The following is a 25,249-nucleotide window of genomic DNA, read 5'->3' as shown; positions in this document are numbered from 1 at the left end:
AGAACTGAAAAGAAAGCTGCGCACTCAGCTTCAACTTGTCGCAGCAGATGGCGCCACATTCCAACAAAGTTTAGATCAGCTGGCAGAGTTCGTTTTGTTGGCTTTGTTTAATTGTTGACACTGATATATGTTGTATTCACCTTTCACAGTGAATGTGATGGTTAGATTATTACATTCTCTATGAACGATCGTCTTCTCTAATGAGAAACGCTAGCCCTCTTCGTAATGAAATCAACGGCAAGCATCGTCCTTCGTTTTCAGCAAATTAAGTTGCACGGTGTAATCCGCGGACATAGTGATACGGCATTACAGCACAAATAACACAACGATGCGGAGATGGACGAACGTTGAAGGAGCACAGAATACATGCAGTATACTGTACTAGTACTCACAAAGTTTCAAATAACTGATACATGATTTTTTTATTATTGTTTTTCTGGAGCCGTAGCATAGAATAGAGTATGGAAAACTGCATCTCGCACCATAAGGATAAACTGCGTCTTTATGGATTCACAAGTTACGGTATAATTCGATAAAGGGTAGCAGTCGGACGCTATTTCATTAATAGAAATAGCGCCGTGCTACGGGTCCTTGGCGAATCAAGCACCTGAACAGACAGAAAACTTTCTTGAACCAATAAAAAGAAGTGTTTACTTAAACCGAGGCTTTCAGAGCAAGCCCTCATCGCCACTGGGCGACGCACAGCAGCGCGAACGCCAACCGCGCTGAATGAGTGGCTACGAACGGTCGAGCTGTCGCTTTGGAGCGATCGACCGGCAAATCCCAAACCGAAACCTTCCCGACAGGCGTCGTGACGTGCACTGAGGCGACGCATGCGCACAACACCTGTTTGTGCGTACGTTTCAATGGATGTGTGTGCGTTTCCATCCGGGCACCGTAGCGCTGGTACGAGGCGCGAAAGCAACCCGAACTTCTTGAAAATTTCGTCAGCTCGCCGTGGGCCGATTTCTACGCGTAATATCAGGTGAGTAGAGCATGCTTTTGTGCCTCATTCAGTGGCTGACGTTGCGGCCCTCCTGCGGTGCAGGTGGCTGCACCGCAAACCTCGGTACAAGCCCCCGCTAACAGCGCGGCACCCAAGGTTGACATTCTGATGCAGATGCCTAGGCCTAGCGCCATTACTTGTGGCGGGAGACGGTCTCTCGGCTGTTTTTTTTTCCCCGTCTCGATGGCACGATTCGTACTCGGCTTCGTGTCTCAGGTGCAGCTACGACAAAGGTCTGCGACGCGAGCGCTGGCGCTATCTTTTCGCGTCTTCGCCGCCCAAAAGCGAACGCTAGCAGTCTGGAGATTCAAAACTTTCGCCAAAACAAACAAACAAGCGTCGCAGCTGTTTCGGTCTGCTAGGACGAGTTTTCCGCGGCGGACTTCCTATGTGTTCGCTTCAGCGCTGGGCCGTATTGTATCCAGTGTCGGGTATTGTGGAAGCCGAACGCTCATTTTTCTGCCCACGGACGCGGGCGTCGGTGTGAACGAGCGACAGCGGAAACGCGCGATGTTAAAAGGTAGGCGGCAGTGTGGGGCCTGCCGCACAGGTCGATGAGCGCTGTCTCGAAATCGATTCCGGGGCTCCGCATAACGAGCGGAGGGTGTCTCGGGTTCACCTGGGTGCCGCGACCGGGCTGCGCCGTGATTTCATGTTCCAACATGCTCGCTTTCGGGTGCCGATCCGAAAGTAAAGCGCTGGACCGGAACGCGCTCCTCCAAGACGCGGGGAGCGTGGTTTTGAACGGAGGAGCCCTTTAGGCGTCGCCCTAAAAATAACCCCTCTATTTAGGCGGCGTGGGACGGGAAGCGTCGCTATGATTGGAATTTACGATTTCATATGCACATAAAGAAACGCATCCTGTGCCGGCTCCATTCTTTTGCACCAGCGTGAACAAGGTGTTCGTTTGACGAACCGCTCTTTATTTTTATTTTTTTTGCGAATAACGGTGTCATTGCGTATATGCACATGGCTTGTGGCGTTGAACTCTTGCGCGCGCGCTCTCTCACTCACTCTCCGGCGCTTTACGGTTGCATCGCTTGTAGCGTAGCGGCTGCAGTGCGCGCAAGCGCTGGAGGGATTAAAACAGCTGTCTTTTGGAACCATCTGTTTCTAACGGCGCGCTTCGATGGTTATTGGCCTAGCTGGACGCTCGTCGAGTCAGGTGACTCATCGACCGCCCGATCTCAAGGCGTTCTGCCGCTGTCACTGGCGTCACCTCCTTGACGGATCGTTCTCCTTGCATGCTTTCTCAATAGCGCCCTGCGGCCAGTTATTTAGTCCAACCGACATGTGTGGTTATGGTGGCCCAGCCGCGCTTTTGCTTATTGGACGTTGTTGCATACCCTGGCATAACACCACATTTTATTCGTTGGTACGCATTTGATCGAAAAGCCCCCCCCCCCCCCCCCCCCCCGCACACACACAAACACACCTTCCCCACTTGATTTTCTTTTTTGTGTCCTGGCACCTCGCGTGTCAGCGCCGCGGGTGCTGTTGGGAAACGCGTACTGTGTAAAGCAATCTGGGTCGGGCAGCGTCAAGCGTTCGAACACATGCGTTCGCCGAGAATATTTGCGTAAACGCAGCCGCGTTCTGATGCAGCACTCGCATTTACTGTTCGACAGGCCACGTCATATTCTGCTTGCGTCATTTGAAAAGAGCGCCGCCAGACAGTGAGATTCCCGAGGTTTACATCGAGAAAAAAAAAAGCATAAAGGTGTGCTCCAGTAGCCAAACGAATTATTTGACTTGTTTTATGGGGGTTTAATGTCACAAAGCGGCTCAGGCTATGAGGGATGCCGCAGTGAAGGGCTGCAGATAATTTCGACCACCTGGGGTTCTTTAACGTGCACTGACATCGCACAGTACACGGGCCTCTAGAATTTCGCCTCCATCGAAATTCTCCATCGAAAGTCCGCCCTGTCTTTTCACATACCCATAGTTTCACTTGCGACTGCCACTTGTAGCGCGCGTATCGATGACGATAGAGCATGTTGCGATACGTTGTCAAGACCTCCAGGTCCCAGTTAAGGGGCCCTCACTAGAAATCGTAGACTCTTTGGGATCCAGTAACGGCCAACGTTAGGCCAGCTTTGAGAAAGGAGAAATAAGTAAAAAAAAAGACTAAGGAATCGGTGGACGAGAGCGACAGAGTAGTGTGGAGACAAAACCGACGTAATTGTTTCTGAAAAACAAGTGTTAGTAGTTCTGCTTGTTAGCTCTAGTGACAATTGTTATCGCCCGGATCTAAACGGGAGCCTGCTAATTATTCATCTAACAAAGAACAAATGGAAAGCGCTGTTCTCGGAAAAGCTAGGTCATTGAGCGCCTGCTGCTGCTGGCTGCAGCAGCGTTTTAAATTTATTCACCTCACGTCGTCATCATGTGGCATATCATCCAACTGCGTTTGAGCTGCTCTGGGCAAGAGTGTCGGCTGCATGGAATGGCACCGTATGAATTATTGCGCAGTGTAAAGTGTCGCGAATGAATACCCGGGGCAACGCAAAAAAAATTGGATTAGCCCAGCTATGCCAGGGGTACGTAGCGAGAGGTACGTTTTTCTGGCTGAGCATGTTGTGGTCACTGTATGTTTAGCAATGAGAGACATTGGGCTCCATATCGGCCGCTATGCGCCGTCTATTACGCTCGGCAGTCTGGCATCTCCGTTTGGCAAGCCGTTCCTCTCTCTGTTCGGGCGTCTCCGCTGCTCTCTTCGCCTTCTTGCGCTCATTATCTCTTTGATCGGAAGAGTTAATCTCCTCTTGTCTGTACCGCCGTTGAGCAGCGGCTGGACTCTCCTTCTCTGCATCCATGTCAAACGTCGTGATACAACCGCCCATTACATCTCCGGAGTCTTTTTGCACGCAATGCTGCGCAAGCGACGCGCGGTTCGGGTGATAGAGCGGCGTGCGGCGAGGCGGCGGCGAAGCGCGCGGCGCACCTGTGGGGCCGTGGGGCCTCTCTGGTTACCATGGTATCGGCGCATGCGCACAACTGCTCATCCGCGTGACGTCACGCGCGGCTCCAACGGTGGAGCGGGCGCGCGGCGACGGCTTCCCAACATCGTTCTCGCTCCTTTCGTCGCTTCCTTTTCAAGGCGCGACTTAGGAGCGCACGCGGCAGCTAGCGCGCCTTTCCTTAATTGTAACGTTCTCCTCCGTGCCTTCTATGTACAGTCGGCAGCAAAAGCTTACAAGATGCGTGTGCTAGGGAAAAAAGTGTGTTATAGCGCTGCCTCGCGACCCTATAGTGTTACTCCCAGCGGATGCAATAGGCACGTATATTGTCATGCCTGCAATCAGTTTATAGCCTGCCTTTCATACCCGCGCCCAGTTTTTTTTTTTTTTAGCCCAGCCGCATTCCGTAAACTTTTGCTGCCGACTGTCTCTGCACTTCTTTCACTCTCTTTCTTCATCTATTAGTCCGGGCAAGACCGGAGTTGTTTTTTATAACACCATCCTCCTCCTGGGAATGGAACCAGGTCTTGGCTACCGATCCGGAGTACCCGGGTTGGAACCCGACCGCGGCGGCTGGGTCTCGTTGGAGGCGAAACGCAACAGACGCCCCTGTGCTGTGCGATGTCAGAGCACGTTCAAAGATCCCCGGGTGGCCGAAATTATTCCGGAGCCCTCCACCACGGCACCTCTTTCTTCCTTTCTTCTTTCAATCACTCCTTTATCACTTCCCTTACGGCGCGGTTCAGGTGTCCGCCGGTATGTGGGACAGACACTGCGCCATTTCCTTTTCCCAAAAACTACTTTTAAATTTTTCCTCCCCCTCACAATTGGCCGGCATGTTTCTTGTTGGTCGTAGTCATTGGCCCATTGTGGTAGCCATCGGAAATGATAATCAAATTATGATAGGCCGGAGAGAAAGGCACCGGCCAATCCCGAGTCGCCTCTTGAGGTGCCTGCCTGAGCGGTCTCGACGGCCGCAAGGTGAGTATAGTGTCGCAGCACGATCGCGACGTCGATCCCCGACCATCCAGGCCTCCCTTCGAAAACCGAGACGCGACTTCGCGCAGCGAGCCGGCGCACGCCGCTTTTCTCCCGCTCGAAAGTTATAGCAGAACCGCGCGGTTGGTTCTGCATTTTTCTTATCACCTGTTTTCGGCACCGCCCCCCCCCCCCTTTCCTCTCCCTTCCTCCTTTCAGCCGATGCAACCGATCGCAGTGTGTGTTTGGTTCGCCAATGAACGTAGTTGGCCGTAGCCGCTCACGCCAAGCGAAGCGCAACGCTGCATACAGGCCCCGGCTTCCTTTTTTCTGCTTGTTTTTATTTTTTGCTCGCGCCGCGTCGGCAGACTGGCGTGCCAGCGCGCTCGTAAAGAACCGCAGGCCTTTGCAGCAGCGAACCGTTCGTTCTTGTCCGAACCGAAGTGTAAACAAGACTGGGCCCCCCCGGCGCCATTGGCTCTGTGCCGGACTGCGTTCCACGCATGGGCACCGCGCGTCGGACGGCTCTGCGCGCGCGCACTCGCTGCCTCTGTTCTATACTGCCCACCGTCCCGCCAAGGAAGCTGCTACCTGTATAACGAACACTAGCGCCGTTTTGATTGGCCGGCGCACTCTAATACGAATGCGCCTATATGGGAGTAAAAAGGGAATAAGCTGTTTTCTAGCGCACTCCCTTTTATAAAAATGGGTGCTCTAGAGAACAGCTTACCCCCTTTTAACTCCTTTCTGTTTAGAGTGCAGAGAAGAGCGACACTTGGAAAGGCATGAATTGAAACACTAGGATGGAAGTTAACACTGGTTTGACGATTCCCACACTGTCGTTGAGTGGTGCACGGGGGTGGGGGGTCTAGTTAATAATAATAATAATAATAATAATAATAATAATAATAATAATAATAATAATACTAATAATAATAATAATAATAATAATTGGTTTGGGGGGAAAGGAAATGGCGCAGTATCTGTCTCATATATCGTTGGACACCTGAACCGCGCCGTAAGGGAAGGAATAAGGGAGGGAGTGAAACAAGAAAGGAAGAAGAGGTGCCGTAGTGGAGGGCTCCGGAATAATTTCGACCACCTGGGGATCTTTAACGTGCACTGACATCGCACAGCACACGGGCACCTTAGCGTTTTTCCTCCATAAAAACGCAGCCGCCGCGGTCGGGTTCGAACCCGGGAACTCCGGATCAGTAGTCGAGCGCCCTAACCACGGAGCCACCGCGGCGGGGCGGGGGTCTAGTTAGTGTGAAATGGTTGTGTCTGAGAGGTGAGGCGCAGTGACTGTCTCGATCACTTTACCTGGACAGCGAAGCGAGTCGTGAGTGAAGGGTGGAAGAAGGGAGTGAGGGAAGAGATGGGCGCTGTATAGTGGAGCGCTCCCGCTTAATATCGACACACTGACTAACACAATGACAACGCACAGCACATGGGAGTGTGTTCTTAAATTTCGCCTCCTTCCGTTTGTGGCCGTCGCACCCGCGACCTCGGGCTCAGCCGCTGAGAGCAACCGCGGCATGCAGGTCAGCGTCGGTTGTCGTTTGCGTTCCATGTATGCTTGTTTTAGTTGGTTTCACATTAAGGGGTCCAGTTATCCCCTTTGGCAGCCGCGCTTGGAGACTTTCGAAGCGAAAAAGTGCTAGCCGTCGACAGAGAAAGCGCGCTAAACCCCGGGCCTTCGACCTGTACAAGACGCCTGGTTTAAACCTGCCGCTCCTGACAGCACCGCCTACTTGGCCGTTGCCATGGCTACCGCGGTTACCGATCAGCTGCTGTCGACCGCGCTCCCACCTGTGTGCGCGAGCGGCCGCGAGCTGCCTTCCGCGCACTTATTTCGAGGCGATTCTGGACCCACCTAGAAAAAATTCGGCTTCATTTTTTTTTTGCAATTGCCGTGAGCATTTGTACGCGTTGTTGGGTCGTTGTTCTTAAAATTTTCTTTCACCTTTTTTCTCCAAGTTTGCGCCTTCTTCACAAAATTATCCAATTATTCCACTCCTTACCCATGTGTGTATATGTATCAACAATGTACCCTGGCCAATCCCCCACCGTGGGTACGTGCCATTCAATCAGAGTCCATCATCATCATCAGCTTGCGCCCAGCGCAGTATGTCGCCGCTTCGGTAGCACCGACTATACACCTACGATTGAAGACCTACATAACCGAATCCGAAGTTGTTTACTGAGAAGCAGATAATCTATTCGCAAATCGGGAAATTCCTATTGTCGTACGGGCCGCCGCAATCACCGACTCCTGCCCTAATCATGAGCGTACACAAGTCCCACGGGCCGGTACTCGCAGCGAGTATACAGGCTGTCTCTGCAGGAAATCGAGGTCGTCGGCGGAAAGACGAGCTCGCGTCAGCGATTCTCGCAGGTGCTCTTCGCGTCGCGCTATCGGGGGCGTCACATCCGTCGAGCATCCGGCCCCTGCAGTGTGTCATCCACCCCCCGCTCGGGCAGTTCCGATCACTTCGAGCGCGCTCCGACGTTTGACGATATTCGAAACCACCCGTGCCGGCTTCGCAGCTAGGGCCGAGGCGGCCCGCGTTAGCAAGCGCCTCCCCCCCCCCCCCCCCCCCCCCCCCCCATGGTAACCGCTCTCTTGTGGTCGTCTTTTAACTTTGACGCCACCGTGGATTACTTTAGAAGCTGGGTTTCGGGTAGGTGGAGGGTGCGCGTTATATGCAACCGTCCACGCAATTTCAATATAGTCACTACATTAGCGCCGTACATGGCATACGCACTAATAAAACGACTTGGTGCACTCAAACAGCAGCAACAAAGGATTTACATAAAGAAGTACTACAGCATGCAAATTTTAACCATTGGAGTGATATAGCACACAACATGTAATATTATGCACTTCATTTTAACGTTGACATGTAGTATGTCTTCTTACTGTGCACGGGAGTTTGTGAGCAGTCGAAGGAATGCATTTCTTCAGCAGTTACACCCAACGTTAGAGTGTTAATCTGCATTGTCTCTCTCTCTTTTTTTTTTTTTTTTGCCTCGGTGGTCTGTGTCTACCCGCAGCGGAAACTGTGACTATTGCCTTGTACTACAGTATGCTGGCCGCGGTGCGCAGATTTCGCTTTGCCAAGGTTGCCTTCGTGCACATTCAGGAGTGCGAGACGTGCTTTTCCTTTCTTTTTTTATTTCCTTAATCTTGTCTCGTTGGTTCGTCGTTTTTTGTTTTGCTTTTTGCGCTCTATTTCGAGTTCGCACCTTGGTTTGCCACGCGAATTATGAAACGAGTCGTTTCTTCTCGAATCCACGACTATACTGCTCAGAAATTATTCCGGAGCCCTCCACTACGGCACCTCCTTCTTCCTTTCTTCTTTCACTCCCTTCCTCATCCCTTCCCTTACGGCGCGGTTCAGGTGTCCAACGATATATGAGACAGATACTGCGCCATTTTCTTCCCCCAAAACCAATTATAATTATATACTGCTCAGAGCGAGTGAAAGAATGCGTCCGGAGTGTTTTCTCGCAAGCCCGATGGAAATGCGTGAGCGCGGCGCAACAGGATCCACGCCCAGCTGCGCGGTTTGGCTGTGAGTCATGAATCGTTAAAGGGAGAGAGAGAATCGAGACATGCACGAAAGCAGGAAAACGCGTAAATGGATTCCGTTTTGCCATAGCTCGCAGAGAGCTTAGCTCGTCTTTCGGCGGCTTATTAGCATAAAAAAAGCTGTGAATATTCAAAGCCGCCGTTGGGCACTAAATAAAAAAAAAACGCCTGTCCCTCTGGCGTCGTTGCGAATGCGTTCTAAATGCTCATCCTGTGAGCGAAACTGTGTGCCGGGCATTGACGTACAGGAGAGAATTGACCCTGAAGATGCGCGGTGGAATCTCATTAAATCAAACTCGGTTAATTCGAACTTCCGGTTTATTCGAACTGATGCATTTAACTCCGAAGTCATTTCCCGAAGAAACTTGCAAAAATTCCCCAGATTTTTTTTTTAGTCGCTCATATTTTTTCTCCTGTCGGTATGATTCTAAAAGTATATTATTGGATTGGTTCCTTATTGCAGTTAACGCCCAGAAAAAAAAATTAAAAAGCTATTTTTAGAGGTTTTCTCCGATGCGTGCAACAGTTACGAGGTCTATGGTTCTGAAAAGCGCAGTATTTGAACAGACGCAACGTAGCAAAATATCAGATGCTTAGGCATTGCTCCGTACTAGCGCGAACAAGGCTGCCAACTCAAAAGCACAACCTGTAGCGTCGTCGTGAGTCTGGTCAAAAGGGTGGAAATTTGGACGAGTTGGTGGGGGTCCATGCTGTGGGACTTTGTGCTCTGGTCGTCGTCAGAGCCCATATTGGAGTCGGCGTCCGCTCTACGAGACATTTTCCGTGTGTCCATCGCCGCCGCCGGCATTGTTCGCGCTTACTGCCATTTTTAAGTCACTTGTTGCTTAGCTATATCAACACACGTCGAGGTTGGTTGATGGAATGTTTTCGGTGCCTTTGATGCTTACGGGCACTTTCTGGTCCTATAGCTTGATAGCTTCGGCGAGGGACGGATGGGGAAGGGGCCGCAGACCCAGAGAGCAGTGTCTTGAAACTAAGCGAGGCTGATAAAAACCAGGCAATACACCAGAAGCGCTGCGAGTTTCAGGTCTCGGTGTAACTCGCTCTTGGTCACCCATCTTTGGCTCAGTAACCAGCGACTGTGTGGCGGCGGCTCGCTCACGGGCCGCTGTGCGATCGACTGACGAGCCGCCATCGCAGATTTGAAGGTGAGGTGTCGTAGCGAGTGGTGCTGGATCAGGGGATGGCGTGAGCTATGAGCGAGCATCAAAGGTCACTGCCCCTGCTTGAGCCTGCTCCGACTCCGAACGTAGTGGGATCGACCAACGCCTCTTATTTGGCCAGCGCTGTGAAATCATCATCGTCATCAGCCTGGCTGCGCCCACTGCAGGGCAAAGACCTCTCCCACGTCCCTCCAATTAACTCTGTCCTGTGCCAGCTGCGGCCACCTTATCCCCGCAGACCTCATCCGCCCACCTAACTTTCTGCCGCCCCCTGCTACGCTTACTGCCTTCCCTTGGAATCCAGTCCTTCGGACCATCGGTTTCTTGCTTAATAATAAATAATAATAATTGGTTTTTGGGGGAAGGAAATGGCGCAGTGTCTGTCTCATATATCGTTGGACACCTGAACTGCGCCGTAAGGGAAGGGATAAAGGAGGGAATGGAAGAAGAAAGGAAGAAAGGGGTGCCGTAGTGGAGGGCTCCGGAACAATTTCGACCACCTGGGGATCTTTAACGTGCACTGACATCGCACAGCACACGGGCGCCTTACCGTTTTTCCTCCATAAAAACGCAGCCGCCGCGGTCGGGTTCGAACCCGGGAACTCCGGATCAGTAGTCGAGCGCCCTAACCACTGAGCCACCGCGGCGGACTTTCTTGCTTTCCCAGTCTAAATTTAGGGCAACGTCCCGAAAGACGCTGTTTGCTTTCTCACTATCGCTCCCCCCTTTCTTTCCCTCTCCCTGTCCTTTTATTCCCGCTAGTCGCAGCTCAGGTGCTTCATGTTTCGATGGCAGATGCCGCGGCTAGAAACATCTTTTCCTTCCATTGCTATTTTGTTAATAAAGAGCCACTAACAACAACAACAACACCGCGTGTGCGCTCCTCCGCCTGGTAGATGCCCTTCGGCTCGCGTGCACTGCAGCCAGCCGATCCGTTACTTTTCGGGTGCGGTCGAGGCGGCGGTCCACACGGAAAGCCCGTGGTCGCAGGCTCTGTGAAACTGTGTACGCTCACGCCATCGCCTTATAATCCCATTCCTGAGTTTCTGGCTCTCGTCGCATGCTACCCTGGCGTGCTCCCCATTGCCCTTCTCACGTTGTACAGCGTCGCCAAAGTGTCACTGCCAGCAGCCGCCACGTTAAAAGAGCGGCTTTTTGTGTTCTGTGTGTGGCACCGCTTGGGGACGACCTTCGGTGAGCGCGCACCGACGACGCGGAACGTTGGCGTCGGCCTCTCTCCCAGTACTGGCCTTGAGGGGCCCTCCCGTGCGTTTTTTTCTATTTTTTCTCTCTCAAATTTTCCGCGGCGTCTCTTGATAGGATGACTCGTCGTTTCGAGGGTCGCAGCTTTGAAGCAAGAACAATGTACTACGTGCACTTCACGACGATCAAGCGTTGCGCATCCTTTGTATTTTCACGTTGTAAACGTGACCTCGGGTTGCAGGCCCGTGTCCATCCTCTTCCAGTTACTTGTGCAGCCGCCTTAACCTCGCTCCCGACCTGGTCCTCGGAGTTGTTTGTCGTAGCGTCCTCGCCGTTCTCGCTTCACAGTTCCGCTATGGCTAGTGTTGCGTTCGCTCACAGGAATTCTCCAGCTCTGCATCATTTTCCTAGTACGACGACAAGGGGTTGCTCAGGTGGGGGGGAGCCTGTCGAGGTGCGCCGCTACAACCTGGTCGGGCTGGGGGGCCTCCCCTCGACTTTCGCGGCGCACTGCCCGCCTCGAGAATGGTCTCATCGCCTCGCGCGGCGATAACCGGCGAGGGGAGAGGGTTCACCTCAACGGAGGGGGCGTCGTCGGCGGCGGCCGGGCCCGAACGGGGACAGCCGACCGACGACGGGGCGCGCGTGCCGCGATGGCGCGCTGTTTGCGAGGGTGCTCGCTGGCTTCTCCGGGGGTGTACAACACGAGCGTATTTTGGGATCGAGATTAGGCCTGGCCTGGGGAGGGGGCGAGCGAGCGAGCGCGTACCGCTGAACTGTTTTGTTTTCCTTTATCTCTTTGCACGTCTCTGTCTTCTCTCTCTTTCCGCCGCTCTTGTTTTTCCTTATGCACTCTCTCTCTCTCTCCTTCTCGCCGCAGCTCATCTCGTATCGCGAGGGTCCGTTGTTGTCCCTCGACGGGCAGCGTGGAGGTCCTCCTTTCTCTTTGGGCTGGCTGCTGGCTCATCCTGAGCAGCACATGAAGAATGCTGGCGGCGTAGGCGGTGATAACTAGGCTTGAAAGGTTTTTGAGACTGAGGAGGTTTTACGTTACGGCGCGTCTTCGATGAACCTTCCGGGGTTTTTGTGTGTGTACGCGAGTGCGTACAACCTTTGCCGAAAATATACAGCCTAAGGACTTTCTTCAGAAGACCATGTAGTGGGGCTCCAGCAGCACTCGCAGAGGTTCTAGACTCCGCAGCGGTGAGGATGAGAGTTCCATTGCTTCTCTAAGAAATTTAGAGCGCTGGCGAAGCAAGACGAGCGACGTTGCGTGGCCCGCGGTCAAACTTGGCGGGCTGTATATTTGTTTAGCGAAGGCTGTCCAAGTGGGTGGACATCGATCGGGGTTGTGTACAGAGCATTTTATTTAGAGCGAGGAAAGCAAGATTGCACGATGACAGCGCATCATCACTCAAAGGGGAGAAATATTACACAGCCTGCATATCAAAGCGAAACGAAAACCATCCCGCAGTTCACGACGTGCTCAGTCAAAGGAGCATACGGCCGGGTATATACCGCCGTGGGTATTTCCCCGCAATACACCTCTCAAAACGACTCCATTGTGGCTAAGCTCCTCGCATTCATTTGGGCCGTCTGTAGCGTGCTTTGCAGTTCGCCGATGAGAGCATCCGTCTCGCGTTAACTCGATTTCCCCCGATTAGCCCGAGGGCGTTGCAAGGTTACGGGCAATTAACGTCGATGCGCTCGATTGGGGAGAACGGCCAAGTCTCCCTTCTCCGTTTAAAGGGGAGGTGGGAAAGAGCAGTTGGTGTGATTGATGGGCGCATAAACGGGAGTAGGCGCAGAGACGCCTGCGTGGTGCACGTGTGCGTGCAGTTGGGGCTGGCGCACCACGCGGGATGAGCGCATATCACGCGTGTGAGCGCGCAGCAAAACGGGATTCGAACGACGTCGTGCCTCCCGTTGTGAATTGAGTTGGCCGTTGGGGAAAGGAAATGGCGCAGTATCTGTCTCACATATCGGCGGACACCTGAACCGCTCCGTAAGGGAAGGGATAAAGGAGGGACTGTGCGAAGAAAATAAAAAAGAGGTTTTGAGAAAATGAAAAATGAGCCGACGCTGAGGCAGCGTTAACACGCCTAACATAGGTCGCCGGTTCGAATGCCTGCCGCGAGCTAGGCTCTAACTTAGCTAGTAAGTTTATGGTGCACGAAACGCTTAATCGTATGGCACCATCCGGAATATTGTGCGGCAAACGGTTGGCCCACAAATTCCAAACGAATTTCGGGACGAAGTGGCGGCCCGACGACTTTGACGCTTGCTAGACATGGATATATATATATATATATATATATATATATATATATATATATATATATATATATATATATATATATATATATATATATATATATATACACACACCGGATCGACAGTTTTCCGCCTGCCATGGTTTGGAGGTGGAAAAGAGAGGGAAATTTCCCTCTGTACATTTAGGGAAAAGTGGGAGAGGCCGGAAGGTGGCTAGCTGTCAAGGGGGAAAAATGATTAAAATTGCTAATGACTAATAATGATCGCAAATGAGTCAGCAAAAGAGAAAGGTACTGAGAATGACTCAGCAAAATGCCATTAGGTACAAATTACTCAGCGAAGAGCACAGCAAAGTTGTTCAGCAGGTTGCTCGGCAAAGCTGAGCAAAAGAACTCTTTATTGGACAAAGAAATACATGGCACAGCATGCAAGAAAGAAGTAGTATACAAGTTGAAGATGAAGTAGAAGATAGAAGTAGGACGCGCCACTGTCCTGCGACGGCAGATGCTGCCATCGGTGGTGCTTGTGGGAGTCCCTCTTTCCAAGCAACCTCTCGCGACTCATTAATTGAACTGCCACCTGCCACGGTTCCATGCACCTGGCAGGTTGTCCACAACCCGGCGGCCAGCCTGCCACAAGACCGGGGACCGCAAAACAAACTGCCTGACAAAGGCTTTTCGGTTGCCTGGAAGCCTAGTGCTAGCGCACTGAAAAAAATATAATGAAAGCAAATAGATGAGCCTCGAAGCAGAACTTCGCGTTGGGTACGGAGGAAGAAATTTAGGCAGGAAGAGATTATTTTACCGTAGGACCAGTTACGTAGTAAAAAAAAAAGTTTCGGGGGAAAGGAAATGGCGCAGTATGTCTCACATCTCGGCGGACACCTGAACCGCGCTGTAAGCGAAGGGATAAAGGAGGGACTAAGAGAAGAAATAATAATCCGGAATAATTTCGACCACCTGGGGATCTTCAACGTGCACTACTGACAGACGCTCGAGATCGAATGATCGCGTATCACGAGATCACTCTACACTACCGTGAGCAGCGGCTAACGTATCCCCCTCCGCACAAGAGTCTCACTAAATTGCAGCAGGTGACGTGGCGACAGCTACAATCCCGCACCTTCCTCTCCCCTGCCCACTTAGCCCTGGTTCACCCGGCACTGTTCACGCCAGTATGCACCCTCTGCGGCGCTCCGAAAGCGGATTTTGCACACATTCTTTATTCTTGCTCTGAGCTCCTTCCACCAGCCGATTGGCAACTCACAGACCTCGAGCGATGGGAGGCTGCGGTGTCCAGTTCTGACCCGGCTGCCCAACGGCAGCTAGTGGACTGGGCTTTGGAAGTCGCTGAGAAGCATCACCTTCCCGCCACGACACGCATCCAAGAGCAATCCCATCACTAGGATGTAACAATTAAGGCTTGCTCTACTTTATAAAGTTTTTCACCACCACCACCACAGCACACGGGCGCCTTTAGCGTTTCGCCTCCATGGAAACGCGGCCGCCGCGGTCGGGTTCGAACCCGGGAACTCCGTTATCAGTAGCCGAGCGCCCTAACCACTGAGCCACCGCGGTGGGTCTTACGTAGTGCTCCTGATCTACAATTTAACCATCCCTGTGTCCGCTGCGGTCACCTAATGCCCACACAGTTTCCGGCCTCATCTGCCCGTGCACCCGAAGAGACGATGGGCAGGTGAGGGAGAAACCGTGTCCATACAGCCACCCTGCGGTAATGGCGGCGTCAGTCGCTCTGCCCTGGCGCCACGTGTGCTTTCGCATCCGGGCACGTGCACAGCAGCGTGGTTCGTCGTCTTTGGTAGCGCGCGCGAGCGACGGTGTCGCGTACCGCGAACGGCGGTGACGTCGACGACGGCGTCTCGGTTTCCACACCGCTGTGCGATGCACTCTCCGCGGAACCGGAGAACTGGGCCACACTCTCGCGGAGGGGACAATGCCGCGGCACACGTGTGTGTGTCGGAAGGCAAGCACGCGCTGGGGCCCAACGGCGGCGGTGAGACCGAAGGGTTCTCATTCTCGTTGTCGCCGCCATTTTCGCCACGGCGGCGTGGCCGTCGGAACGGAAAAAAACAACTGTGCCGCGACGCTGTCCTTGGACGGGCCGCTGCATTGTGTGGCTCAGTGTGGCTTTGGGCTGCAGGGCGCGTGTTTGTGCTGCCGGGGTGTGGCGCTGTCAGCCTGTGGAGGAAGGCTTTATTTCGTTGTTTTGAACGTGTAAGAACAGAGCCGGAGAGAGAGAGAACAGCGCGCAGAAAAAAAAAAAACGGCAGAGACGCTTAAGACTGCTTACGTGTGAGAATGCGAAATCATTAAAGCGGTGAGTCATGAAGCGTCGCAGAATCTCTGAATCATGATTTTGACTACGAGGCATGGCTACGAATACTTGGTAGAAACTCCGTACACCTTACATTTTGCCTCACGCAATGGCGGCGGTGTTATACGCGCGTATGACACCATCCGGAATGCTGTACGACGAACAGTTGCATCACAATATTGATAGGAAGGTCCGGGAAGGCGTACAGTCGAAGGTGCATGTATATATGTCGTCGGTTCGAATCCCGGTTGCAAGCTAGCCTCCGACATGGCTATAGCACTTGTAAGCTGTATGCAACGAGAAATCGTATGACACCACCCGGAACGCTGTATACGACAAACGGTTGCGTCACAATTATCCTACGAATGTCGGAACACTGGCGCCACATGCAGGTCGGTCAATGGCGAGTCTGAAGTGGCGGTGCTCGGCTTGCTGTGTGCGTCATACGGCCGCTTTATGACGTAACCCTATTTTTCTTCCATTGCTGGGATTTTCTGTGTCATCTGCGAGTACACGCACATTCACACGACGCCTTAAGAGCAAGCAAGCTCGCAGACTCGCGGCGCAAGTCGACAGCGATAGCCATGTTGCGAGCGCTACCCTTTCCTTCTCTCATTTCCCTCTCTCCCATCTAATGGTGCACTGTACTCACTTCCAGACCCACTAGGCAGCATTCTCATTGGCTAGCACCATTGGTCATGCCATCGGCTTTCCTTTTGCGGCCTAAAAATGGAGGTCTCCGTGACAACTGAACTCTTCATATGCGTATGTTGCGTAAGTCGTGTCCACGTCACGTCACTACTCGCTGCAACTTTGCCAACTCCGGGCCGGTCTGAAGAGCGGGAAGGGGCAGGCAAAGGTGGGAGGGGAGGGGGGGGGTGCACAGCCATCTCGCTGCCACTTTGTGTGATAAGAATACCTAGTGTTTATCATTTTTTCTGCGCTGATCTTCACCGTGCTCCGCGTGTAGCGTTCCGTAGCGTGCTTCGTTCAGGTTGGCGCGATCATTATTTTCCGCGCCCCTCGGGTCCGGCCTTTGCCCTCCTGTGCGCCAGTACCTCCGCAGGATCGCATCGAGCGCGCGCTGCTCGTTCCGCCGTCTGCAGCTGTCCGCGACGGGGGCGAGCCCTGTTGCGCGGCCGGTATTGATCAGGGAAAGATGAGGGATCGATGGAACGCCGCGCCCTAATGCGCTGCCGCCTCTTTCCACGCCGCGTCGACTCCCCTACGGGGAAGCGTTGCTGGCCCGCCGCCGGCGAAGAGAGCGCGGGAAACCTTGCGGTCGTCATCTTTTCAACCAGGTTGCGTTAATTAAAAGCATCATGGATAGATCTCCAGTTAGCCTTGTTCTGAGATTCCTTGCGGCCACCCTACCACCCAAATTTGTCTTCCCTTGATGCATCTCGCTCAGGGCGCGTTCACACCAAGGAGGTGCGACAGATTTCGGTCAATTCACTGCGTTTTCGGAGTCCCAGACAAGCGGCCGCAACGAGTCGCCCATGTGAACAGCCGTGGAAGGACGTGCGCAACTTTCAGGGCTGGCTTGCGGATGGCTTGACCTCGCTGCCTCAGCTGCAGCTGAGCACGAGGTGGCAGGTTCGGTACCTCCCACTTCGACGCGCTGGCTGGACCCCCTTGGTCCTCGTGTCCTTGGCTGCTGACGACAGGCTGCCTGCCGCACATGGACCCCAGTCAATCGCGGAGCCGCTGTTCTTGTGAATGCGAACATATTTGCTAATTCGTCGTTCGTGCTTCGACGACTTCGGGTCTGGCTTCCGCTGCCTAAAACCGAAGGTATGAAGCGTAAAGCGCAGCCACGGCTCGCTCGCGGCGCTGCGTGCCGAATAATGGACTTGAACACCCGAGATTCGGGCCCGAGTCCCGATTCGCATAGGCGGTTCCCGTGGGATGTTGTGGCTTGAACTTGCCCCGTTCCTTTGACATACGTGCACGCACACGATTCCAGCTTGGCTCGGGTTGTGCCGTCTATCTGTTGGCCTGGTACAGGGTTTCTGTGCGCCAACACGCCACCTCAAGTGGTTCAGAATGCCATTCCGTCTATGTTCCTCGGGGGCGAAATTCGAGAGGCCCGTGTGCTGTGCGATGTCAGTGCGCGTTAAAGAACCCCATGTGGTTGAAATTTCCGGAGCCCTTCACTACGGCGTCCCTCATAGCCTCATAGCCACCGTTTTCAATTTAGCGGTTAATAATAATAACACTAATAATAATAGTACTTTTATTACCGCTAATGAAAACAGTACATATATCATACGCACTTACGTAATCCCCCCTCTCCGGAACCGCGAGTAGAAAAAAAAAGTTACCAACCCTGGCCACCACAGCTAAATCCTGCTCTAAATGTCCGCGTTATTGGTGGAACTATTCGAGGTGAGGCGCTTCGATTTCGGTTGGTTCAAGATTCTTTTTTTTTTTCGGGAGTTCTACTTGTTTTTTTTCCCCGTTTTTGAGCATATGCTTTGCAGGCGTGTTTTCTAAGTTCCGGTCGGCGCAAGCCTTTCAAAACATCGGCATGGGACGCACTTGCAGCACTCGGGTTTAGTACTGACGTTCACAGCGAAATGTACGGAGAAACGATATTTGTGCCCCCTGAGCATGTGCATACTACTGAGTGGCACGTGCAGGGACGAGCGCGGTCGCACAACGTGGGCGCCAATGTAAATCTTCGCATCTTCGACGCGCTGCGCGACGCGCACTCCACGCGTTTTCCGAGCGCCGCGCCGCCTCTCGAGTTTCGCGCGGCGGCTTTGAGCCGGGCGTGCGTAGTCAGTCGACCGACAAGAGGCTGCCTAGCGCTATGCAGGAGTGGTAGGGAGAGAAAGTTTGTGGAGAGATTGGGAAAGGGCGAAGCGAAACAACTTCGATCTCGGGCGGTCTCGGCGGCAGCAGGCGGTCTGACGCCGCCATCCGCGGAAGTGCGATGGGCCGCCGACTGCGAGGCACGCGGGCCAGGGGTCCCTCCGGCGGCGACGCGGACCGGGGCGTAATCGCGGTGTCGTGCGTATTGATCGCCGCCTACGCACGCGGTGGGGCTCCTTGGGGGTGTGAGGGGAAGCGAGGGACGCGCGCACCACGCTGCCTGGCTGGCCAAGCGTCCTCGGTTTCCTCACGGGAGGGAAGATGGGCTGGACGTGCTGGGCAGAGGGGGAGAGAGCAATGGCGCGAAAATGTGCGCGCGCGTTCGTGGGTTGCGTTCGTGTGTTGAGTACATCGCTGATCGACCAGGGAGTAGTCGCATCGGCTCGGTGCGCGACGCCGCATGTAGCGTCCGCGGGCCCGGATGTGCGTTCATTTAGGTCTGCTTATTTTGTGTGCGCGGAATTTTGAGGAACGCTGTTAGCGGCTGCTGACAAGCTTGCCGTTTCAGTTAGGTGAATAGCTGATGCAGGTTAGTATAGTGATATCGCGTTCTGCCTCCCTCTGTAAACGCAAATCTATCTGTGGAACGCGGCATGTGTACAAGTTCAGCAAATGATCCTGGGCTCAAGGAATTATTATCTAACAGTGGGATAACATTTGTAATTTACCTCAGATGTTGATATTTAACCAGGACAGATACTGCATTCAAGTTCTAGTTTATGGACACAGCTGCCATGCATAGTCAAGTTGCTTGCTGGGCAAGGAAGGCATGAAATCCTGAAATTTGTGCAGTGAAGGATGCAAATTAATGCTTGCTTTTGGTTTTCTTGGTACATGCATGGTGTCTGAATTTTGCACTTCTTTCTGTCTAGGAAGTATATGTCATTATAATGAACCAAAGAACATATATACATACATTCCTGTAATGCAGTTTCTTTTCAGTGCTAACATGTGCCACTGTTGCCCTTGTGCTCTGCAGGACAGCCATGGAGCCATTATGCCAGTAGGCAGCCGGCGCACAGCGGGCGAGGGCCACCAATGGGCCGAGCCTGCAGCAGCAGCCGTCACCACGCACGAGGTGCACAGGGCACATCGTGCTGACCTTGCCACTGTGACCAGGTGCCATGCGTCCCAAGGCATGCGTGGCTCTTCAGAGAACAGAGGGAACAATGTAAGCATGAAGCGAGCAGCCCTGGGGGGCTCACTATGAGCCAGTTAGGAGGTCAAGAAGCCATGCATGCTAGTTAGCCAAAGGTATATCTGATAGTCAACCAGTGAACACCCAGACATCGCACCCAAGATGTGCTAGGCTGTAACATGGAATGTGTTTTGAATATATCTCTTAATGGATTTGTATAATACTAGCCTCATTGCTTGCAAATAGAGCAGAAAAGTCTTCACTTTGCTTTTTGCAGAGTAGACATCTCTATTATGTTCCGTGAATGTCCACATGTCCTCAGAGCATTTTGATAACAAATTCACATGCTTTCCATGTGGATGCAGTAATCTAGGGCCAGCAGGTGCAAGCAATTTATGCCGTAATTCCCATTGTGGTCCGATCCTGTTTAAATTGAGCTTTTTTGTGCATGAAGTAGACACATACTGTTTGTAAGTTTATCTAGATTGTTTGTGTGTATATTTGTGCATTTATGTGTTTACATAGGTAAAAGTCAAATTGCCTTTTACCTCTACCAGTGTGGTCTTAGGTGGCGGCTAATTGTAGAGCTATCGGCTGCGTTTACGGCACATGCAGTCCAGAGACTTTTGTCCCTGGCTGTGAGCCTGTTATATGTACTGTTATGTACTCTTTGTTTTACATTTTTCTTGGGCTTTCGTAAAGGGAGAGTGCTTCTTATTGATACGACCATTTTGGAGAATATAGAATGACATTTTACATGACATAGTAGGCAGCACATCTCGTGGCAGCAGTAATAGGACCGCACTTGAAGTCACACTGAGGATGAACTGAAGCTGGCTATATTGATAGGTTACTGGATTTTAACAAAGGTGCATTTTCACTAGGAACGGAGTATTTATAAGATAGGAAAGATAGAATATAAAACACGGGTGTCACCACCACTGGTCGTTTTCACTTTGTAGCAAACTGCAGTATAACCAGAATGTTCTTTGTACACGAATCTCTGAGGGTAGGCAACATCAGCATTCACTTCCAGACAGTGATCGCTGAGTCCACTTCAGTTTTGACATCAGGAATTTGAATCGAGTGGCAGAAAATTTTTTAAATCTAATTTGCTCGGCAATAAGTGCACGTTTTGTTCCTTGACAAACACCAACATATCCAGAAAGAGCCATGGAATTGATTTTTCCAAGAGCAAAAGTTGGGTCACGTTGACCTCAGCGTCTTTTTATGGGGTCACTCTGCGTCCAGCCGGCCGGGAAGGCGAGCTTCCCTGCAAGCTACACTCGGGCGTTATTCAAGTACGCAACACGTTTCCCCAACGCGTGGCACAGAGTCGCAGCCACGGCAGGTCCAGGCGAAATAGGCAACGGCAGGGCACGCTAGGAAACAGTTTATTATCCTAACGCGAGGTAAAGCACACTGCGGAAGAATGTTCTATCCGTAAAATAGATGTTCAGCAGCTCACCAGGTCGTTGACGTCGTCTGGCGTTGGTGTTTGGGGGCTGGCGGGCAGCGGAAGGGGTCCGTGGGGCAGTCAGGTCAGGTCCGGCAACGAGAGTCCCTTCCCGCCGCGCGTTCCCCCCTTTTATCCCCTCGATCATTGCCTCCCTGGCAGCAAATCGTTGCCGTCAAGCTTAGGCGTGCTACCCTCTCAGAAGGCAGCGCGCTGCCGTGACGTCACGTCAGTGCTGGGGCGGAAATGAGCAGAGTCGCAGGGGTGCCTTCTCTCCACATTCCTGGTGGCCAGCGCGCACGTGTAAGTCATGATCGCCGCCGGCGCGGGGGACGAGGAGGGGATACCAGTGTATCCCACACCTTTCAGCCATGACATGCACTACTGTCAGATGTGCACTAGCAGGGATGACTGCCTTGCCCTTGATTGTCAACTACATGCACATGGATGCTTTCGGTATTCTGCACAAATGTGCTCTCAACATGTCTGGTAGGCAATGATGAGTCTGCTGCATTCCTCTGCCAATGTCAAGGGCACTCAACAGTTATGTGACATTTCTAGGTGTACTCTAGACATGTGGCTGCAGCCACTTGGCATGCACTGAAATTGGCGGATCCCTGAAAGTGATTAATCCTGATAACAAACCATGAGAGCACCAGCAAATCACCCCTGGCACCAGTTAATCACTTGTGGAGTTTCTAGTGCGGTTTGGACCCTTCACTTAGGGCCCCCACTTCGCTAGCTCGAACCACCAACCAGCCAAGGAATAGCCCACCAAGGAACACCTAGGATTAGCCCACAGGCAAGACCGTTTAATGGGATCTCCCACTGAATGCAGACAGCCTCCCTCAATCGCGCGCAGGCAGCAGGCACGGGAAACAACTAGGGTCACCTGGGCCGCAGAGGGGTTGTCACCTCCGTCCGCTACATCCGGTGACTCGCTTTTCAACTCTTTCGCTGCGTGCACGGCTCGCACAGCCGCTGAACACTCAAGGGGGGAGAGGAGGGTCGCCCACGTGAATCCTCTAACATGAAAGCACTGAGCAGCTGCTGCTGGCTTGCTTTTGTTGGGATACTTCAGTAATTTATTTGATGCTTATGTTTGCCATTCTTTTCATCGACCACTGGCACAGGAATCTTTATCGTCTTGGGTGTTATCGAGCAGACTTTATGTCTAGAGATCTGCTGAGAGAAAGGCTTGCTTGATATGTCCTAGTGGTGTGTTCCAAATTTGGTTTTCACTTTCACGTCTCAGGGCTCCTTCACAGCCATGAGAAAACTGGACAAGCAGCGGTTCACCAGCCCATTGAGGAAGAAGAACTCAATGGTAGGGACTTGCTGTTTGTTGTATAGTGATGGAGAGAAGATTGATTACACTGAGACATTTATCAAAGAAGAGAGATGTGTTCGCCTTCAGACACCGATCACCATCAAACAGTGGGGGCTTACAAACGGTATACTGTACGTGACACCTGTTCAAATGCTATAATTCACAGCATTGAAAGCTCTATTTAGCCGATAGCGATGTGCCACTTGAATGGAGCTATATCAACTTAGGCTGCAAGATTAGTGCTTTCATTAAATGTTGCCTAATCATAAAGCGTCTGGGTAATTTGTTTCATTTAGTGGCTGCGCAGTGAGTTGAAATATAAGAACTCAGAAAAATACCTCGTGTGTGTAGCACTGGGAACGTGTTAACGGTGGTTGATCTTCTCTTTGCCTCATGTGGTATGGACCGGAATTACGTTAACAGTTGCTCACTCATCAAGATGTCCTTATACAGTGCATGGTCTTGTTGGCCAAGTATTTGAATCCAAGTTTATTTTCATTTAGGTGGGCCAAGAGTCCTGCATTAGAACTTGTGAAGAATTCAGTTTGCTAGAAGTCTACATTGCTTGGCTTGGTTGTGTTTCATCTTGGTTAGAGAGCAAAAATATATGGGAGGAAATAGCCTGTTCTTGTATGCAGCGCAACACTGACGCAGACGACTCAATGAGGCACTCAGGAACATAGCACATTCTGGTTGTTCTGTCGTGGCCGAGGAAAGACGCGAACGCAGCGAAGCCAGGGCAGGAACGAAAGTGGCTTTATTCAAAGATGCCTCTGCTTTTATAGCACTTATCAGGACGGCCTACGTCATGAGCATGTGCTTGCGCTGATAACCGATATCACACTGGTCATGAAAGGACCACTGTCATAAAAAATGAAAGTGTTTACGCAAAGTATTGTGCATTTTTATCGCGAAAACTTTAAAAAATTTTCCTGCCTCAACCGCTAGGTCGTTTGCGGTGAAACTGCACAGAGAGCTTACGTATTATGGTAACTTTTGTATCGTAGCAAGTTTGACAACGGTACTCAGTCAGCTGAGCCATGCATGATGCAAAAAATATAATTGCCTGCGTCGAGATCAGCAAACCGAAACCCGCAAACGCCGTTTTTTTGCTGAAGGGCGGCAGTTGCACCATCTGTTTTCTGCTGTGGAAAGCGTCATGACAAGGTGCCGAGGCGAGCGTTGCAAGGAGCGCGGGCCCTTTGATTACACAGTTCCGGTCATTTCGTCTGCTTCAACTGAAGCGCTTCCAACATTTTCGGCTAACTGAGCGAAAAAAATATCAGAACAACTGATTTAACGAGGCTTTACCTTTCAAAGAATATTATATGATCTCTTTTTCTGTGGAGTGACTTTATCCAATTCAGCTCTTATCGTCTGCTTTCGTGACTCTCCGAAACCATCAGAGGGTGTCAGCAGAAAACAGATGGCGCCACTGCCGCCCTTCGGCGAAAAAAACGGCGTTTGAGGGTTTCGGTTCGCCGATCTCGACGCAGGCAATTATGTTTTTGCATCATGCATGGCTCGACTAAGTAAGTACCGTTGTCAAACTTGCTACAATACAAAATTTACCATAATACGCAAGCTCTGTGTGCAATTTCACCGCAAACGAGCCAGCGGTTGAGGCGGGAAAATTTTTGAGTCTTCACGATAAAAGTTCCCAATACTGTATAAGTTGGGAAAGACCGAAAAATGAAATACAGGTGTCATCACCACCAGTAGATTTCAGGGGCAAAATGCTTAACCCTTTAACCGTCAACCCAGAGCTGTACTCGTCATGAGATCGTACCAAAATCTCCAATGACGAGTCACACTCGTCCGGCCCGATATTGCGGTGCTGCCACCTCGAAAGACGTGTTACGGTTGTCAGTTGCATTGGTTGCGATTTTGAACACTAGAGGGCGGTAGTTGATCGTAAAAAAAACGCATTTTGTGCCTTTGGCGCGTAATTCAAGGCTCAAAAGAGTCATTTCACACTGGTGTCATTCATGAGGAATGCCGGTGGTGGCAGTGTCCCGAGAAAAAAGAGACGAACCACTATGCGGTAGAGTACTTTGCTGCTCAGCGTTCTGCATGGAAACCGGCAGACCCCGATGAGATCATGGTCTTCCTTGCACTGATAATATTGCAGGGTATTGTTGGTAAACCTCAAGTGGAGATGTACTGGTCTACAAAAGAAGTTTTGGAAACACCAGTGTTCAGGAAGGCCATGAGCAGGAACCGCTTCAACGCGTTGATGCGCTGCCTCCATTTCACCGACATGAAAACCGTGGATGAAGCGACCTACCCACACACCAGGCTTTGGAAGCTGTGGCCCGTGATCTCAAGGCTGAACGAGGCATTCCTTGCATCCTGCGTGCTAGAACAGGATGTGTCCGTTGATGAGAGCCTCTTGCTGTACAAGGGAAGATTAGCATGGAAACAATATCTTTCGCTAAAGCGTGCAAGGTTTGGCTTGAAAATGTTTTTACTGTGCAAATCCTCCAGCGACTAAATCTGCAATTTGATAGTGTACACTGGCAAAGGGGCGGTAGATATGGACGGCAAGGAAGCGATGGGTACCAAGGTAGTGCTGGACCTTATGGGGCCATTTCTTGACAAAGGATACACCTTAATGGTTGATAACTACTATAATTCCCCGGAACTCGTTGATATTCTTATCAAGCGGAAAACGATATCTATGGAACAGCTCGTTCTGGAAGAAAGGACATGCCTCTGTTCAAAAACATCAAGCTGAAAAGAGGTGATATTGCTGCCTTTCAGCATGGGAAATGCCTTGCCCTCTAATGGAGAGACACGAAGCTTGTGACATATTTAAGCAAAGTTCATTCACCCATGATGCAAGATGTTGTCAACCGCAAGAATGAAGAAGTTTCGAAGCCTGCAATTGCTCTCGACTACAACAACACAATGG

At 51.7% G+C, this 25,249-nt stretch overlaps 1 protein-coding gene across 4 annotated transcripts in view; it reads left to right on the top strand.

Moving 5' to 3' along the window:
• Positions 1-833: 833 nt before the first annotated feature.
• The window catches only part of LOC144136656 (CTD small phosphatase-like protein 2), a 44,690-nt gene continuing 20,274 nt past the window's right edge, over positions 834-25,249 (top strand). The window contains exons 1-3 of one of the 4 annotated variants that reach the window (XM_077669176.1): positions 845-985; positions 19,391-19,582; positions 22,261-22,332. In XM_077669176.1, the coding sequence (XP_077525302.1) occupies positions 19,409-19,582; positions 22,261-22,332 (246 nt within the window). In that variant the 5' untranslated portion in view covers positions 845-985; positions 19,391-19,408. Of the gene's footprint in view, positions 986-18,436; positions 18,941-19,390; positions 19,583-22,260; positions 22,333-25,249 lie in introns of those variants that run through there. The other 3 variants (XM_077669175.1, XM_077669178.1, XM_077669177.1) reach the window with 3 other exon arrangements.

Source organism: Amblyomma americanum, chromosome 6 (assembly GCF_052857255.1).
Source record: "Amblyomma americanum isolate KBUSLIRL-KWMA chromosome 6, ASM5285725v1, whole genome shotgun sequence".
Classification (NCBI taxonomy): domain Eukaryota; kingdom Metazoa; phylum Arthropoda; class Arachnida; order Ixodida; family Ixodidae; genus Amblyomma; species Amblyomma americanum.
This window is presented reverse-complemented; position numbering and strand designations above follow the sequence as displayed.